The 17,563-nt window shown below is 39.2% G+C and overlaps 1 protein-coding gene and 1 long non-coding RNA gene across 8 annotated transcripts in view; one reads left to right on the forward strand and one right to left on the reverse strand.

Annotated features, from left to right (window-relative positions):
* Positions 1-2,686, reverse strand: part of LOC138801923 (uncharacterized) — a 53,775-nt gene extending 51,089 nt beyond the window's left edge. For all 3 annotated transcript variants that reach the window (XR_011364653.1, XR_011364651.1, XR_011364652.1), the window contains exon 1: positions 2,278-2,686. This is a non-coding gene — a long non-coding RNA (uncharacterized lncRNA). The remainder of the gene's footprint in view (positions 1-2,277) is intronic.
* On the forward strand, positions 1,610-12,576 carry NR2F2 (nuclear receptor subfamily 2 group F member 2). 5 transcript variants are annotated; one of them, XM_069985005.1, is made up of 3 exons: positions 1,610-1,918; positions 8,535-9,062; positions 11,733-12,576. In XM_069985005.1, the coding sequence occupies exons 1-3, from the start codon at positions 1,876-1,878 to the stop codon at positions 12,005-12,007; spliced, it is 846 nt and encodes a 281-aa protein (XP_069841106.1). In that variant the 5' UTR covers positions 1,610-1,875; the 3' UTR covers positions 12,008-12,576. The 5 variants fall into 5 exon arrangements, with proteins under 5 accessions (XP_069841106.1, XP_069841101.1, XP_069841085.1 ...); XM_069985000.1 differs by lacking the exon at positions 1,610-1,918 and adding an exon at positions 5,487-5,928; XM_069984984.1 differs by lacking the exon at positions 1,610-1,918 and adding an exon at positions 5,850-6,690 and having other exon boundaries at positions 8,514-9,062.
* The last annotated feature ends 4,987 nt before the right edge of the window (positions 12,577-17,563 follow it).

The following is a 17,563-nucleotide window of genomic DNA, read 5'->3' on the forward strand; positions in this document are numbered from 1 at the left end:
TATTCCTTATAAGACAAAGGCAATGCCTTGGGAATGCCAAGGAGGGGATCCAGGCTCAAGCAAACACCACTGCCTTAATCTAGATCTAAAAAAAAAAAACTGGTTTTATCACTCAACAAAAAAGGGACCACGCTTAGCACGAGTTGTACTAGAAAGAGAACTGGTAATTATGACTCTTAGGTGACAGCCTGGCTTCATTCTAATAATCTGCTGGGACTTAGGGGTAAGGATACTCACCCTTGACCTTACAGATCACCAAGGCAGCTATCTATATAATGTGGGCCAAAGTTTAAAAAACCTCTGCCAATGAACTCCCTGTGGTATAAATAAAAGTTCTTGGCACAGTTTAAAAGGGATTATAAAAAAAAAACTTTAAGTGATCATCAATCATCACATTTTACAACATAACTACCCAACATGCACCACAGCCTCGTCATAGGCTGAATGGCTGCAACTAATCACTTACATCACACATAGAAACCTTATATATTCCCATGGCTTGGTCTGATAAACTTTGCTCCACCAATAACCTATAGATTTGAAAGGACAATGCCTGCCTGTCATCAGTGCCACCCTTTAATTGTTGTCACTAGACATGCCAGGCTCTAGGTGGCAAAAAAAAACCTCTCACCTCTAAAGGGCTGTCTCCTCCATTCAGCATGAGCTGATTATGCTGGCAGCAATTGATTCCTAGCAATAGGGTGATGCTTCATAGTACTAATGCCAAGGTAAAGGGATCTGATAGTCACTTGTTATTTTCCCCACCTTAAAGTCTATAATTACAGCGTCTTTATAGGTTTTTTTTAGGATTATTGGGGGGTGGAAATTTCCATTAGGCTGTAAATATGTCATTAGCATTCAGAGCTGTGCTTAAGTTAATTTCTATTAAAGCCAAGGACAAGTGACAATGAGAGAGCATTTGTTTCATTCGTCAGATATGACATACGTCTTATTCCTAAAATAAAAGCTCTTCCTTTTTAGCATCAGTCTTTGGAACAGTAAAAAAAAAAAAATCCATTAGATTAAATGGTGCCAGGCTGCCAGTGTCTATTTATTACATCTGTAATATATTAATGATCCATTCATTAGTTTGGTGAGTATATAATGAATATTACATGTGCCAGGCTAGAATATACTGTCCTTTAAATCCAATCCATCAGATGACAGTGCAGTTATTAAAGTGAAATGGGGGGATTGTTTTAGCAGTGATGTATGCTGATGGGGAAGGAGTAGTCAAATATTGAAAGAGTGGAACTAATCACACTTAAAGTTGTGAAACTGTCATGTAAGCCCATATATATATATATATATATATATATATATATATATATAGATATAGATATAGATATATATTCATATTGGCTACAAAAGATTTGAAAAGAAATCATTAAGTTAAAGATGTTTTTCCAATTGGGTGCTTGTTTTAAGTCTCCTCTATCCCTGCCCCAAACTGGAAGGTGTAGCAATGCTCTCTATTCCTTCTAAGGAATGAGATGAGAGGAGAGATCACTGTGGGCTGCTATACCTTGGGTATGGGGATTTTCTTAAAGGCGAGGCTCACATTCCTGACAAGCTGTGTGCTAGCTCTCTCAAACTCACTACATTTAAAGTTATAGTGTCAAGTTTTTTTTTTCTTCTCCCAAAGCCTGCAAGCCAAATAGTACTTCCCTCCAAGCAGAGGATATCCCATTCACCTTTCTCCCTGCACCCTCTAGGCTTTTGCCTACTTTCCAATCAGTTTGTTCAATCGCCTAAAATAAACACACTAAGGGAGACCTTGTATTTTCTCTTTTGCAAGGAATACTTATAACGTGCTAAAAGGGGACTGAGATCACCTGCCACAGTATACAGGGGATTTGCAGTTATAGGAAGAAGATGCAAGCCATTTGGGACGCAGAGCAAGGAAAATACGTGTTTGGTAGGTCTCTTTTATTACATTTGCTTTACCTTCTCTTCTGGGCTTGAGCTGCTCTATCTCTTTAACTATGTCTGCTGCTTCTTGTGCTGACTGTGCTTATTTGGCTCTGTGCTGACTGGTAAATATGCTCTGTCTTTGCATTTACTGTAGGATTGTGGAAAATCCTAGCATGCCTGTATGCAGCTATAAGGCATGAAGTGGTCCCAGGCATTGCAATTGTGTCCAATCTAGAGCAGAGCATAGGGCTAGATGGGGGGATTTTGCCCTTGTTTTGTTCGGCTATAGCAAGGAGGGAAGCCTCGGTCTATGCTCAGCATACAAGGTAGCTGCAGATTGCAAGGAAAAGGCAGTGTACTCACCGATGGGTCCTCGTAGGGAGACTGCAGAAGGCAGCAGGGCTAGTTTTCCTCAGTGCAGGCTGAATAGAATGGTCTGATCAGGCACACACGGTCCATCAAAGAGACAGCACACTGCATCAGCCCCCTATAGCCATCCACTCACCACTGCTTTGCATCATGCACAGGCACAAACTTTACCCAGCTCTCCAGCTATGTCCAAGCCAATTAATATTAAATCCTTAGATGCTAATCAGATTAATATGTACAGAAGTTTTCTTTCTTGCAAGGAGCCAAAAGTCGTTTCCCTTTAAGATCCCATCTTTTTTTTGCAGTGTACTCTGAGTTTCAGGCACATGAAAGCCTTACACTAGGGGGCAGACAGATACTGTACTTGCTCCAATCTTAAGCATTTTTTTTCTTCTTCTTCTTCTTCTTCACCTCACAGCATATGCTCTAATTTAGCACTGTAAATTTTTCAGAGGACCTAACTCTGACAGCCCCTGGTGATTCTCAAAGTACCACAAGCCAGTGGTTAAAAATTGCATTGACTTCTAAGTTCAGAGCAACACAATGAGACTCCCTCACCCCCCATTCACAAGACTTCAGTGTGATGCTTGTGAAACACAACACACTAGACTCCAGCACAAGCCAGGGGGACTGAAATAATGCTGCTTTCCCCCACTCGTTACGGGTTACTAGTCTTGTGTTTCATCATTTACTAAGGTCAGAGGAGTCTGCTAAATTAAAAGCAGCATATCCTGCCTTAACCCTTAAGTGGCATTGTCATATGGTGATCACCTCTGTATACTTTCACTCTATGGGTTATATATAACTTTATTTTCTAATGTCAAAACTGAAGTGTGACATGGTGTGACATATGACACATGGCTTCATATCTCCAGTGGCCCAAGCAAGTACATGGCACACAATACTGCTATCCATTGTATGGCCTATGTCTATTCTGAATCTACTAATGACTTACAACTAGACATTGCATTGGCCACATTAACCCTTACCCTACTCCAATAATAAGGTATGACTGTATCTTAACTATGATATTATTTATATTGTGAGGTAGATGTCATTGTAAGTACAGTATAAGCTGAACATGATTTTCCCCATGTACACCCTATCATCGCCAGGATTTCTTTTTATTCTATATCATATCCCACAAGCTGTACGAACTAATTTTTTCAAGTCATATATTTCTTTTTCTTGTGTTACATGAGGATTTTAATACCTCTTTTAGCAGATACTTATGGGGAGTGGGGTGAAAGGGTGATTTCAATGGAAGTTCCAGATTGTATTTTTCTAGAAGAAATGTAGAAGTGGAAAGATTCCAGCATTAGGTCCTCACATCATCTGTCAGCCTTATAGCAAGCGATTGCAGTCTCCCCATATGCACCATATAGTAAATTGGGCTTTCTTCTACGATGTAGATGATGTATGATTGTTGTACTGCACAAGTATATGGTGAGCATTAAAGCATATCCTGTGCCTAGCATAGTGTATCATATACACACCATGGTGTCCCTATACAATATTATAATAATATGGGCAAATGGAAAATTTTATTCGCCTATAGGAGATGTAAACTGCTATACAAGCGACTGTATGTAGATAGATAGATAGATAGATAGATAGATAGATAGATAGATAGATAGATAGGAGATAGATAGATAGATAGGAGATAGATAGATAGATAGATAGATAGATAGATAGATAGATAGATAGATAGATAGATAGATAGATAGGGCACACTCCATGGGGTGTTTGCTGCAGTGTGCTTGACCTATTATGCATTGGTGTTTACATTCAATATTCCCATAATTTACTATGTTCTCTTTGCATGAAGTTAGCACAAAGATCATTGTAACCTCACTTTTATTAAACTGACTAAAAAATACTATAAGGGAATCCTTTATTTCCATAGTGTACCTGGTCCCCAGGAGCAGGGTATATAGCATTCACCAGCAGTAATATAACAGATATTCCCCCATGATAATGACACTTTGCCTTGGATGTGCAATTAGGCTTAAACCAACAAGCCTCTGCAGCCCTGGCTGACACCGAATGGAGGAAATAATAGTCCCAGCTATTGAGATTCTGATGGTCAAGTGATCAAACAGCAAGCCTCATTCTATAACACAGGAGTATTGTCCATCTGAACCTCTATCACCTCCCATGTGAAAGCCCTGTGTGCTCCTCCATCCTGCTCCTCTTCATACTTGGAGCCTAGCAAGATGCTGCTGGTGCCCCCCTTCAGTCACTGGATGCAATGTGGATGGAAATGTGGTATTCATGGACATGGACAAATCCTTGAAGCGTGTGTTTTCATGTATATGTATGTGTGTGTTTGTGCTTACATGTATGTATATGTATGATGTGGTGTGAGTAAATCTGTGTGTCAGGATATGAGTGTGCATGTGGTCTTTGTGTGTGTTTAGATGTATATGTGTACATGTATGTCTGTACATATATGTAGTGTGTGTATATAGTGTGTACATATATGTAGTGTGTGTATATAGTGTGTACATATATGTAGTGTGTGTGTGTGTGTGTGTAGTGTGTACATATATGTAGTGTGTGTGTGTGTGTATGTATATAGTGTGTATATATATATATGTAGTGTATATAGGGTGTGTGAGTGTTAGCCATTGCTATGGTAGTCCCTTGCAGCTCATCTATATCTTTTAGCTATTACTATAACTTAAGCCCTTATAAAAGGGAATATCCTAACCACTAGATATACTTTATTAAAGCAACAGAAATGTTGCCACCTGAGCCTCCTCTCTCAGTATCTACAATAACTATTATATATACTATAATATGCATCTATAACCTAAATATACTACATATTCCAAAAATGCAAAAAAAAAAAAAAAAAAAACAGAATGTCATCCCAATCCCAATCCATTCAATACCTCGGCGAGACCCCCCCCCCCCCCCTATTTAATTTATTGTCCTCTTTAGCAGCTTCTTCTTGTCACCCTGCTCTCCAATCTCATTGTGTCTGTACTGAGTGCAGAGCAGTGAGTGACTGACAAGAGCGGACGGTCTTTAGGACCGGGCAGTGCGGGATAAGCAGGCACCCTGTACCACTAGGCTGGCCCTGACCAATGGGGTGCAAGGGGAGGGTCTGCGAGCCCTGACCAGTTAAACACAATCTCTCGCCTTATAAGGAGCGGCGTCTCCATGGTAACGTGTGCTAAGTTGCAGCAGTGGTGTCAAAGTTCACTATATAGAGAGCTCAGTGAGCTGATCGGAGAGACAGCACTCTGCCAGCCCTTTCCTACAAATCGCAGTCACTTCCTACCCCCCCTCTCGCGCTCTCTTTAGCATATTTGATCACTTTGATTGCAGGCTCCTATTTGAGGGCTTATTCTGGTGCATGAAGGATGAGGTCCTGCCGCCTGTGATCCGATCCTCTCTCCACTACTACTGCTGCTGCTACTACTACTACTACTATCCTCCTCCTCCTCATCACCATTATTCTTCTTGCTGCTGCCGCCTGTGCTGCTGGATAGAGTGGACTCTTCTCGTTCATGCTCACAGAAGGAAGAAGAAGAAGGGATCTGAGCAAGTCCTGCTGGAGAGGCTCCCCTACTGGCTGCTGCTGCCAGAGCTGCTGGAGGAGAAGAAGAAGAAGGAGAAGAAGAGGCAGAAGAGCAGGTCTCCCCCCTCTGTAATAATCCTTAACCCTTTATGGCTTTCCTGAATGGCTGACTGTGATCTTCCCAGGACCTGGCCCCCAGCACTAAGTCTGCAGCTCACAGAGACACCTCCAAGTCTTCTCCAGACCACTAGTGCACCCACCCTCCTTCTTCTACTGCTGCTCATCTGATTGTTTGCTGCTGCTGCTGCTCCTTCTTCTTCTTCTTCTTTATTTCCCCGAGACCCCCCCCCACCCCCCTTTTATTCATATATTAAAGCTGCCTGGTCTGATCCCCACAAGCACCATAAGAAGAATAGGGGAAGAAGCAGTTTGGAAGAGGTTTCCCATAGATATGGCAATGGTAGTGGGTGCATGGAGAGACCCTCAGGACGATGTGCCAGGAAGTCAACCTTCACAGCCACCTCCAGGGCAGGGGCCAGCAGGGGCACCCCACACCCCACAGACCCCAGGGCAAGGAGTGCCCTCTACTAACCCTGCTCAATCCAACCCCTCCAGCCAGTCCAGCCAGAACCAGGGGGACAAGCAGCAACAACAGCAGCAGCACATTGAGTGTGTGGTGTGTGGGGACAAGTCTAGTGGCAAACACTACGGCCAGTTCACCTGTGAAGGCTGCAAGAGCTTCTTCAAAAGAAGTGTAAGGAGGAATCTGACTTATACATGTCGTGCCAACAGGAACTGCCCTATAGACCAGCACCACCGCAATCAGTGTCAGTACTGTCGCCTCAAAAAATGTCTCAAAGTTGGCATGAGACGGGAAGGTATTGGGATTTCATTTGTTTTCCAGTCTATTGTTCTGTATTATGCCCCAACACCATCACCACCGCCACTATTAGTCACTCTTGTAACTTTCTCATGCATGGCCAGGTCTGTGAGTTTGCTTGTTGTTGTTTTTTTTCCTTTTTTTTTATTATTATTTTTTCAGTACCCTTCATTGCCACCCTTGTGCCATTATTACCAGTTCTAGTCATTGTTGCAATTGTCATTAGAATTATTATTATTATTGTTGGTTTTATTATTATTCTTGTTAGTATTGTTATTATCAATATTTCTACTTTTTTAAAATATACAGATAGTTATTGCATTTGCTTTATTTAGGGTTTCACTAATATCTATCTATATATATATATATATATATATATATATATATATTCTTCCCATCTCCATGTAATAATCTCCCTGGCCCCTGTGACCAAGAATGTCATTCTGCACAGGAGTTAAAACTGATTAAGATCAGAAGGACAGTTTGGAGCTGGGTCGTGTAACACTCACAGATATACATGCACACTCACATATATACATAGACACACACACACATATACATACACACTCTCACATATATACATACACACTCACATATATACACACACACTCACATATATACACATACACACTCACATATATACACACACACTCACAAATATACATACACACTCACATATATACACACACTCACAAATATACATACACACTCACATATATATACACACACACTCTCACAAATATACATACACACTCACACACTCACAGATATTCACAGATATACATTCACACACAGATATACACACTCTCACAGATATGCATACAACTCACACACACTCATAGATATACATACATGCACATTCTCACAGATATACACACACACACACACACACACACACACACACGCACATGTTCCCCCTCTTTACCCTCCATTAAAAATTACAATTGAAGTTCCTGCTTCCATAAAGAAATGTAAACAGTGCAGGGGTCGAGCAGAAGGCTTGTGTTGTTGTAGCTTGTGTGGTGTGGTGTGTGTGTGTGTGTGTGTGTGTGTTCTCTTGTGAAAGTCCCAGCCTTTTGTGCTGTGCAATGAGGGAAGGACAGGGAGCTGCCAGTGTGCAGGGCTGTAGCCTCAGCAGGCTGCCTGCTATCTAGGCTAGGGGTTACAGCCTGCCTCTTCCTTTGTGTTCCAGCTGCTTTAGCTAACCCTGTCCTGCTCACAATCTCACGCACATCTCGCTTCATGTTGCAAACTCGACACAAATACTTTTTCCCAATCTCCCCCCAAGACTTTAGAAACATCACCCCCTCATTGTTCCATGGCTTTCTGCATGCAAATGTAATGCAATAAAAACACAGAGGCCTGCAAGCTGCAAGCCCATCCATCAGCCACGTTACAGCTCGCTTCTCCTATAGCATGATATTATTGTGTCTTTTCTATGAAGCCTTTCTGTATTTTATAAAATACCTAGCTCTATGTACATGTGTATCTCTATCTATATATATAATTAAAATGAATCGGCAATATTCTATGTGTAGATGGCAGAAGGAAACAGAAGGACATTATGAGCCCATATGGAAGAATAAATTGAATGTCTTCGCGTTTGGGAAGTCAGCAGATTTTTTTTTATTATTAAGCAAGCAAAGGAGAGATGTTTAAGCCATTGTGAGGATGGCTGGTGTAGATTATGTTGTAATTTAATCATAAAACACCATAACAGCAGCAGCACAGATCTGGGGGGAGAATACAATGTAGAGTTTTATTAGGGAGAAGAGGACTTGTATGAGGAACAGAGTCACCCACTGATATTAATTGCTGTAGTTTCTTCTTTATTCACTGCAGCCGTACAGAGGGGCAGAATGCCACCCACACAGCCTACCCATGGCCAGTTCGCCTTGACAAATGGAGACCCCCTCAACTGCCATTCCTACCTATCCGGATATATCTCCCTTCTTCTGAGAGCAGAACCCTACCCCACCTCCAGATTTGGCAGTCAATGCATGCAACCCAACAACATTATGGGCATCGAAAACATTTGTGAACTGGCAGCCAGGATGCTCTTCAGTGCGGTGGAGTGGGCACGGAATATCCCCTTCTTCCCAGACCTGCAGATCACAGACCAAGTGGCACTTCTAAGGCTGACCTGGAGTGAGTTATTTGTGCTGAACGCTGCCCAGTGCTCCATGCCACTCCATGTTGCCCCTCTCCTGGCAGCTGCTGGTCTGCACGCCTCCCCCATGTCTGCGGACAGAGTGGTGGCCTTTATGGACCACATACGAATCTTCCAAGAGCAAGTAGAAAAACTCAAGGCATTACACGTGGACTCGGCAGAATATAGTTGTTTAAAAGCTATAGTTCTCTTTACTTCAGGTAAGAAAAATTATCCCATCTAATGTATCTATCTATCTATTATCTATCTATCCATATCCTATCTATCTGTCTATCTACTATCTTCTATCTATCTATCTATATACTATATCTATATTTTATCTATATACTATCTATCTATCTATATACTATATCTATATCCTATCTATCTATATCCTCTCTATCTATCTCTATCATCTATCTCCTATCTATTTATACACTATCTATGTATCTATATACTATATCTATATTCTATCTATCTATCTCCTATCTATCTATCTATCTATGCTCTATCTATCTATCTATCTATCTATCTATCTATCTATCTATCTATCTATCATCTATCTATCTATTATCTGTCTATCTATCTATCTATCTATCTATCTATCATCTCTTCTATCTATTATCTATCTATCGATCTACTATCTCTATCATCTATCTTTTATCTATACACTATCTATGTATTTATGTATCTATATACTATATCTATCTATCTATCTATCTATCATCTATCTATCTATCTATCTATCTATCTATCTATCTTTTATCTATCTATCTATCTATCTATCTATCTATCTATCTATCTATCTGTCTGTCTCCTATCTATATTCTATCTATATAATATCTATGTATCTATCTGTCATCTATTTATCTACTTACTTTCTCTATCTATCTATATCTATCTATCTATCTATCTATCTATCTATCTATCTATCTACTATCATCTATCTATATCTATCAATCCATGCATCCATCCACTTTCAATCTATTATTTAATTTTACGAGATAAATGAGCTATGTTGATTCTGTATTATTATTATTATTATTATTATTATTATTAGCCCCGACTCCGACACGCTATAACCAATATTGATAAATAAGGACCAAGATTTTTATTTTTATTTTTTTATATTACCTAAATCTTTTGTGACAAATCTGAAACTAAGCTGATGAAACAAATCAGTGATAAGTAGATGCCACAGAGCCTTTCCCCTTGCTAGGTATAACCCTACAGGGCTCAGTCCTCCTCCATGGAGTGTAGCTTGCAGCATGATCTCTTGTTTGTTTAGCTGCATGGGCCCAAATCATTGGGATTCCTAATGTATTTGTGAATCGGACGAGTATAGACAGGCAGTCGGATTTCACTGCTCGGCTGCTGTAACTTTAGACAGAATACAACTTTTTTAAGTGCAGAAATGAGAGGCAAGCAGCCACATTATTTACCCACAGCAAGTAGTGGGGGCAGGGAGAGGAAAGACACACACAGAAAGGAAAGTACCTAGTCCTGGACAAAAAGTATAATAATAGTAGCAATAATAATAATAATATTAAGTTGCAGCTAGAAAGCAGCACTGGATACATTATGCAATGTAATTAGGATGTGTTGCAGGGTAATCTGTGCTAGTTATATCTGACAAGAATTAACTCTTATGTACAGTGTAAAATATCGCACAGGCGGCTTTGTGACCTCAGTAGGACGATCTGATCATATATATATATATATATATATATATATATATATATATGCATATACTGTGTGCTTTTCTCTATCTCACACAGTAAAAACAGTCCCACATCTTGCCCATCTTTTCCTGTTGATTAAATAAGAATTCACAGACATGCATCGCCTGAGGCTTTCACTGTACAATTATTAGATCACAAGTTCTGGGGATCTCCTTTCTCCTTTCTCCTTTCTCCTTTAGTTATCTGGTCTTTTAAAAAATAAATAGCAATGTTGATCTATAATTACTATAGTCATTGAAGACACTGTACACGGTGATTGGGCTGGTACATTTTATAATGATGATGATGATGGTGAATGGCCACCCTGTCACTCAAACTACCCACCTCCCCCTATATATATTATATCCCCCCTAGGTCATAGTGGAGCCATATAAACACACGTGTGTATCAATGGTATTATCTCATATATGGAATGTGGGCTCGATTAAAAGTTGTCAGATGGCAGTGTGAGAGTTGTCAGTAGGTGGTAACCTTCACTAACATATAACATAGATAAGTTACACACTCCAGCTCTTTTCCCTCCACATGATTCAAATCATTTGCATGCCTTTTTAATGGGGTGGATAACAACATGCATGTGCTCCTCTCCATCCCAAGAAGCCAATGGCAGGTTAGGTCGTAACCCAATCTCTAGACAGAGGCATTGGTGATTTAAACCCCCCTTCTGCATTGTATTTAATGGTCAGAGTCCCCCTCGGTAGTCTCCCTGGGCCTTCTCTTCTTAAGCCCAGCTCTAGTAGACTAGAAGAGAGAGAGAAGAGGAGGATAAGAGTTTGCTTGGCTGATTCTGAACAACCAATACTGACAAGATGATCTTTAAAAGAGCCACTTAAGACATTTGCTGAGACTAAAGAAAAACATATAGTCCTCCAAGGGAGAATATATTAAGAGTCCAGGACTTGTATTGTTGATGAGTGAACATCAGATGCAATGGAGTCATTAGTAGGCCTCTGCTGAATTACTCTCACACTTATCCAAGCCATGCATGGAGATTGCAGCCCCTATGTGTTAGTGCAGACTTGTCTATGTGTTTTTATTGATTGGGGGTGGGGGGTCTCCACAAAAATGGTGACAGGCCTTGGAGCTAACCACCACCAGCCTTCTGTAATGATATAATGACATTGTTTCTCCCACTTTTTTTTGTTGCAGATGCCTGTGGTCTGTCTGATGTAGCTCATGTGGAAAGTTTGCAGGAGAAGTCCCAATGTGCATTGGAAGAATATGTTAGAAGCCAGTACCCCAACCAGCCTACAAGATTTGGCAAACTCTTACTCCGTCTACCCTCCCTCCGCACTGTGTCCTCCTCTGTCATAGAGCAATTGTTTTTCGTCCGTTTGGTAGGTAAAACCCCTATAGAAACGCTCATTAGGGATATGTTACTCTCTGGAAGCAGTTTCAATTGGCCCTATATGTCCATTCAATAAAATACAAAGTATTGATGGGGGGAGATGGAGGGCAAACTTAAAAAAAAAAGACTTTGGGGGTATGTTGGCTTAAGATTCCTTCTGCTAAGGCTGTTACAAGTTTACTTAAAGAAGAGGGAAGAATTTATTGGACTGTGAATTAAAAAAAAAAACTAAACATAAAAAAAGACTATTGATGAACTTTTATCAGAATGCATTTAAACCTGTCTCGTTCAGAACAACTTGCTACGTATCTTTTTTTTTTTTTTGTATAAAAAAAGGAAAAAAAAATCAGAAAAATGAACAGGGAATTTTAGTCTTTTTTTGTAACCTTTTAAAAAAAATATCGCTAAAAAGTGCATTTATGGAAATGTGGAGAAAATTAGCGGAAAGAAAGTACTTTTTTTTTTTTTTTTTTGGTCCCCAAATTCTAAATTGTCCTCTGTGTCTATGTATCTATTAGCTGTTTTATTTCTTTTTTTTTCTTCCCATTTTTGTATTTTTCTGGTTCCAAACCAGTTAATTCTGTGGTTCTATAATATTATTTTTTTTTTAATAAATATATTCTTGACTTAGAGATTAAAAAAAAACTTAAAAAATATATGTTCTGTAAGAATTAAAACAAGAGTCCACAAAATATCATAGGAAAAAAATGGAAGCTAAAGAATTGACTTCAGCTGGAAGCGCACTTATAAGTGATGAGCCTAATTTAATTATTATTCAGACCTGTAATTATTGACGCAGTTGAACCACGTTTTGTTTTTTTCATTACACAAGACAGATTTTTTTAATATTATTATAATTATTATTATTATTTTATTTTCATAAATAAGGCAAACTGTGGGGGTTGAAGTGTAGGGGGATCCTGTGTCTATAAGACACAGCAGCAGCAGCGCTTTAGATAAGGACAATAAATGTTCCATACAGTATTCTTCATTCTGTTCTGAAGCTCCTATATAACTGTTTGTATATTTGCAAATCCCTTTGTATTATAATTGTTGATATTTCCATTTTTTTTTTTTTAAAGAGACAAACTACAATTGAAATCAGCATGACAAATAACACTGTTGGCACTTATACATAATGTGATTGATTCGGTAAACTAGATTTTACAGTTTTGTGTTGCAAAGAAAAAAAACTGAAGTTTTTTTTATTTTTTTGTTTATTTTTATTTTTTTGCTCTTTTTTTTTTAAGTGCAACTTTTTTTTTTCTATATCCTGTAAAAGTTATCATAACTGAACTGTTTGGTCGAGTCTTTGTGTGTTATATTTCAAGACAAAAAATTGAAAGTATTCAGAAATTAAAATATTATTTGATATCTGAAAACTCTTTGGCTCTGACAAGTGTCTTATATCAAAATATCAAATAATGATCTGATCCATAACCCATGTGTATCTTTTAATGAAGCCCCCTTTATGTCATGGAAGGTGTGTGGGGGGGGGGTCTGGCTGTAGAAGGGGTTAATTTAATTTGCTTTTCCTCCCTATTTCCCCCCCTTATTATGTTTGCAGTGTATTTGCATGCCTAATTCGGCAGGAAACGCTTAAACCAATGGTTTATCTATGGTTTAAGAGGTACTGGACACTATTATTGCAACCCTTTGCTAGTAACCTAATCCACAATTTCATTAAAAATGGATTTCCTAGGCCCATACTTCTAAGTGCCTGTATTTTAGCGAACTTATTATATTGTTAAACTTATCAAAAAAAAAAAAAAAAATCTTCTGCATCTATTTTATGAACATGAGAAATAAGAGGACTATTTTGTAAATATCTGTTATACACACACAGGATATTTGGGACAAGCCAGTGGCACATTTGTATATACAGGTCAGTTGCTTTTTTATTGGGATTTCTGATTTTTTTTTTTGGTTGCTCAATAATATTTTGTGATATGCGTTGTGGAGAGAAAATCATCACTGGGGTGACTTTTAGCTTAGGAGGGTCCCTGTACAGAGTAAATGTACAATTTTAGTATTATTATTATTCTAAATCTCTTGTATTCTGGGGAAAAAAAGTAAAATGGAAGGGACTTTAGACCTTTATAATAGAACCAGAAAGGGTTAAACATTTATTTAGGCATCCAAAAATAATGTCATTTGTTAATATGGGGGGTATATTTTGTACAAAAAAAAATGGCCATATTTTAACATTATTCCAATGTCATTTTTTATTTATTGTCAATGCACGCCTGGACCATGATATGCTGTCTGATTGGGATTGATTCTAATAACCTGCACATATGAATAGGAGGACACACTAGGCTGGATGGATGCATAGAGCTGTATACATAACACACAGGGAGAGGAGTGAGCGCAGAGCACATTTGCAGAGTATTACTGACCTCTACTTTTAGGTTCCTCTATTGCAAGTCATTGCATTTGTGAGCGTATGAAGTTTTCGTATTACAGAAAAAAAAAATCACAGGAAGTCGTTTTTTTGTGTTTAGCTTGTTGTAAACCATGTGTTGTAAATTGTCTCATTGGTATTAAATTATAATTTATGAATTTCAAACTGAAAACAAGTTTAGTCCCTCTCCTTATTATATTGTATGCTGATGATGATAGTGGTGGTGATGATGATGGTGATGATGATGATGCTGTGGTGGTGATGACGTAGAAAGACGTCGTATGTGTGGATGAAGCTTCAGGTTTATTTTTTATTCTAAGTTTTCTTTTCTTGTGCTGAGTTGGAACAAAAGATCTTGCTTGGACAAAAGAGAAGGGGGTCTGGGAGACGTTAACCCACTGTTTGCTGAAATGCTGCATTGCTGTTTAAAATGATGTTGGAAACCATGTAAAGGGTTAACTGTGGCTTTCTTCTTCTTTTTTTTTTTTTTAAGATGGCAACACTATAAGTGGCTTTCTTTTCTCCTGGCTGCTCTGCTTTATTTCTTCCCAATGCTGGTGTGTGTGTTAGCCAAACACCATCTCAGACAATAAAACCCACAGTGAAGATCTTTGATCAACACCATCTTATGGCACATCTGAAACATGCAATAGAGGGAGGGGTAAGGGAGGGGGTGCACAGGCCATTAGGACAGATCCACAGTGTTCTAGAAAGAATAGTGGCTCTGCGATCTGCTGCTAAAAAGAGTGCCCCCCCCCCTCCCCTCCATGAGGATCTGTAAGGTGGCAGAGGATCTCAGATCACACACAGTGGAGCCTCCTCACTGCTGCTCTGTTTACTTAAAGTGGAATTTTAGGGGGTGTCTTAACGTGTGAAAGTATGTCTTAAGCCTGTTGGTGACTTGTGTGTCCTGTTAGCTGAGGCAACATGGCGTCTTTCAATGCAATGCAATACAAGCCTTGCTGTACACAGCATAGGCTCTGCCTAATACATTGAGACAAGACAAGCAAATAGGACTTTCCTTCCTTCCACCCATCCATCCATAAGCAGCAGGCAGTCCCTATATAACTGCTCTCCCTCCATCACTTTACTATAGACAGCACAGAGACCCCCAGGACAATAAGGAGAGAGATTAGTTTAGGGAAATTAACCCCTCCGATGCTGTGTGTAGCTCTGAGCTCTGAGCTCTGTGCATTGCAGCCCCCAACCATAAATGTTGTAGAGACTCCAGTGACAGACTCAGTGAACCATGTGAGTGTAGTGTACCAGTGCATTTTGCACACAGATAACTCTATGTTGCAGTAGAAACTTTTAACCCATTAGATGCCTAATCCCATTTAATTCCACATCTCTATCAGTAACGCTGGCTCATAGGGTTATACATGGAACGAAATATTTGGGTGTGTTTATAGCTTTTTATTTTGTGTATTACAAACTGAAATATAATCCAATATAAATGCAGTGCAGTGGGAATATGCAAAGGGTTAATCGAAGGGAAAAAAATGATGCTAAAGGTTTGAAGTGATTGTCAGTAGACTTTACTACTACTACTACCTGTAGACATTATGCAAAGCCCACACCTGTTGGAAGAGTTATAAATCCTATCATGTCTGAGATAACACAATGATAAGAGACCAGGTAGTCCCTTCTTTTTACAGTTCCATTAAAACAGAGGGATGTGACATTATTACATTGTAAAATACTACTGAGTTATCTGGAAAATGATATTGTCATGATAAAATGTAATGCAGCTATTTAGTAACGAGAAACCCAGAGGATACACTGTTGGGGGTTTCACTGTGAATTTTAATTTAAAGGGAAACACACATGCTGTATGGAAGGGGATGTCAGGGGGATACATGGATATTCATTAAACATATTGTTTAGCTCTGGCTGGTTATTATAGCAGATTCCAGTCCTGGGCCTCTTCTCTTTGCCTCTTGCACATATTATTGGAGTGATAGCACTGGTTGTGATGGGAAGCTTGCTGGTCCTGTAGCCCCTGTAGCAGACTCTTCCCCAGCCTGCATAGCAGACAGGCAGCAGCAGGGATCGGGGATCAGGCTGGCGCTGCGCTGATCTCTCCTGACAGAGCGTGTGTTCCGGCAGGCCGGGATAATGTGGGACCCTGCTCCTTTATTAGAGAGGGACAGCGAACTAATGAGCCCCCCCAGCCCCGGGTCAGCGCCTGCCCCCTGCTCCTAACCTGCCCTGTGCTCCATAGAGGAAGACTGCACAGCATCCCTCATCCCTGGGACATTGATTATTACATCACTGATCAGCTACCCATCGATTAGAGTATTTGTATCAGCCACTGAACAGTCCGCATGGATGTTACTGCTCATTGTGCTCTGGGTGACAAGAGAATATTATATTATATAGACAGACTGTGGGGTGACAGTATACAACCTCCTATATGTGGCTGTGCTGGGTGATGGATTTATTGTTTTATATATTTCACGTATCGATCGAGCTATATGTTCTATCTATCTATCTATCTATCATCTATCTATATACAGTATCTATCTATCTATCTATCTATCTATCTATCTATCTATCTCCTATCTATCTATCTATCTATCATCTATCTATATACAGTATCTATATACAGTATCTGACTATCATCTATCTATCTCCAATGTATCTATTTGTCTATCTATCTATCTATCTCCTATCTATCTATCTATCTATCTATCTATCTATCTATCATCTATCTATATACAGTATCTATATACAGTATCTGACTATCATCTATCTATCTCCAATGTATCTATTTGTCTATCTATCTATCTATCTATCTATCTATTTATCTATCTCCTGGCTATTCATTTATCTATGTATGTATCTGTCTGTCTGTCTATCTATCTATCTAATCCATCCATCCACCTTTACTAAATACCAATACCAGACCTAATTCACTTATCCTATCCCTAATTTGCATTCAATTTACATATATTTAAGGTGGACCATAAACAATGGTGTTTATCTACAATTTTTCTACATTTAGCTTTTTTTGTTTAACCCTTTGATATCCTACTAATATGATTATGCTGAATAAAGACTGTATCCAGGCTATATCCAGAGAGCAGTGTATTCTACATGATGTCATTTCAGGCCTTTTTGCGTCTTCCTTCTATTTGTGCGTCTTCCTTCTATTTGTGCGTCTTCCTTCTGTTTGTGCGTCTTCCTTCTATTTGTGCGTCTTTCTTCTATTTTCCCAGTCCCCTT

The sequence above is a fragment of the Dendropsophus ebraccatus genome, chromosome 1 (genome assembly GCF_027789765.1).
Source record: "Dendropsophus ebraccatus isolate aDenEbr1 chromosome 1, aDenEbr1.pat, whole genome shotgun sequence".
Lineage (NCBI taxonomy): Eukaryota > Metazoa > Chordata > Amphibia > Anura > Hylidae > Dendropsophus > Dendropsophus ebraccatus.

What these genes read in the sequence shown, in the direction of transcription:
- NR2F2 (XM_069984984.1), top strand. Translation starts at nt 6,264, where the DNA reads ATGGCAATGGTAGTGGGTGCATGGAGAGACCCTCAGGACGATGTGCCA. An exon ending in AGTTGGCATGAGACGGGAAG is followed by an intron (nt 6,691 to 8,513) that starts GTATTGGGATTT and finishes TAATTGCTGTAG; the next exon opens with TTTCTTCTTTATTCACTGCA. An exon ending in TATAGTTCTCTTTACTTCAG is followed by an intron (nt 9,063 to 11,732) that starts GTAAGAAAAATT and finishes TTTTTGTTGCAG; the next exon opens with ATGCCTGTGGTCTGTCTGAT.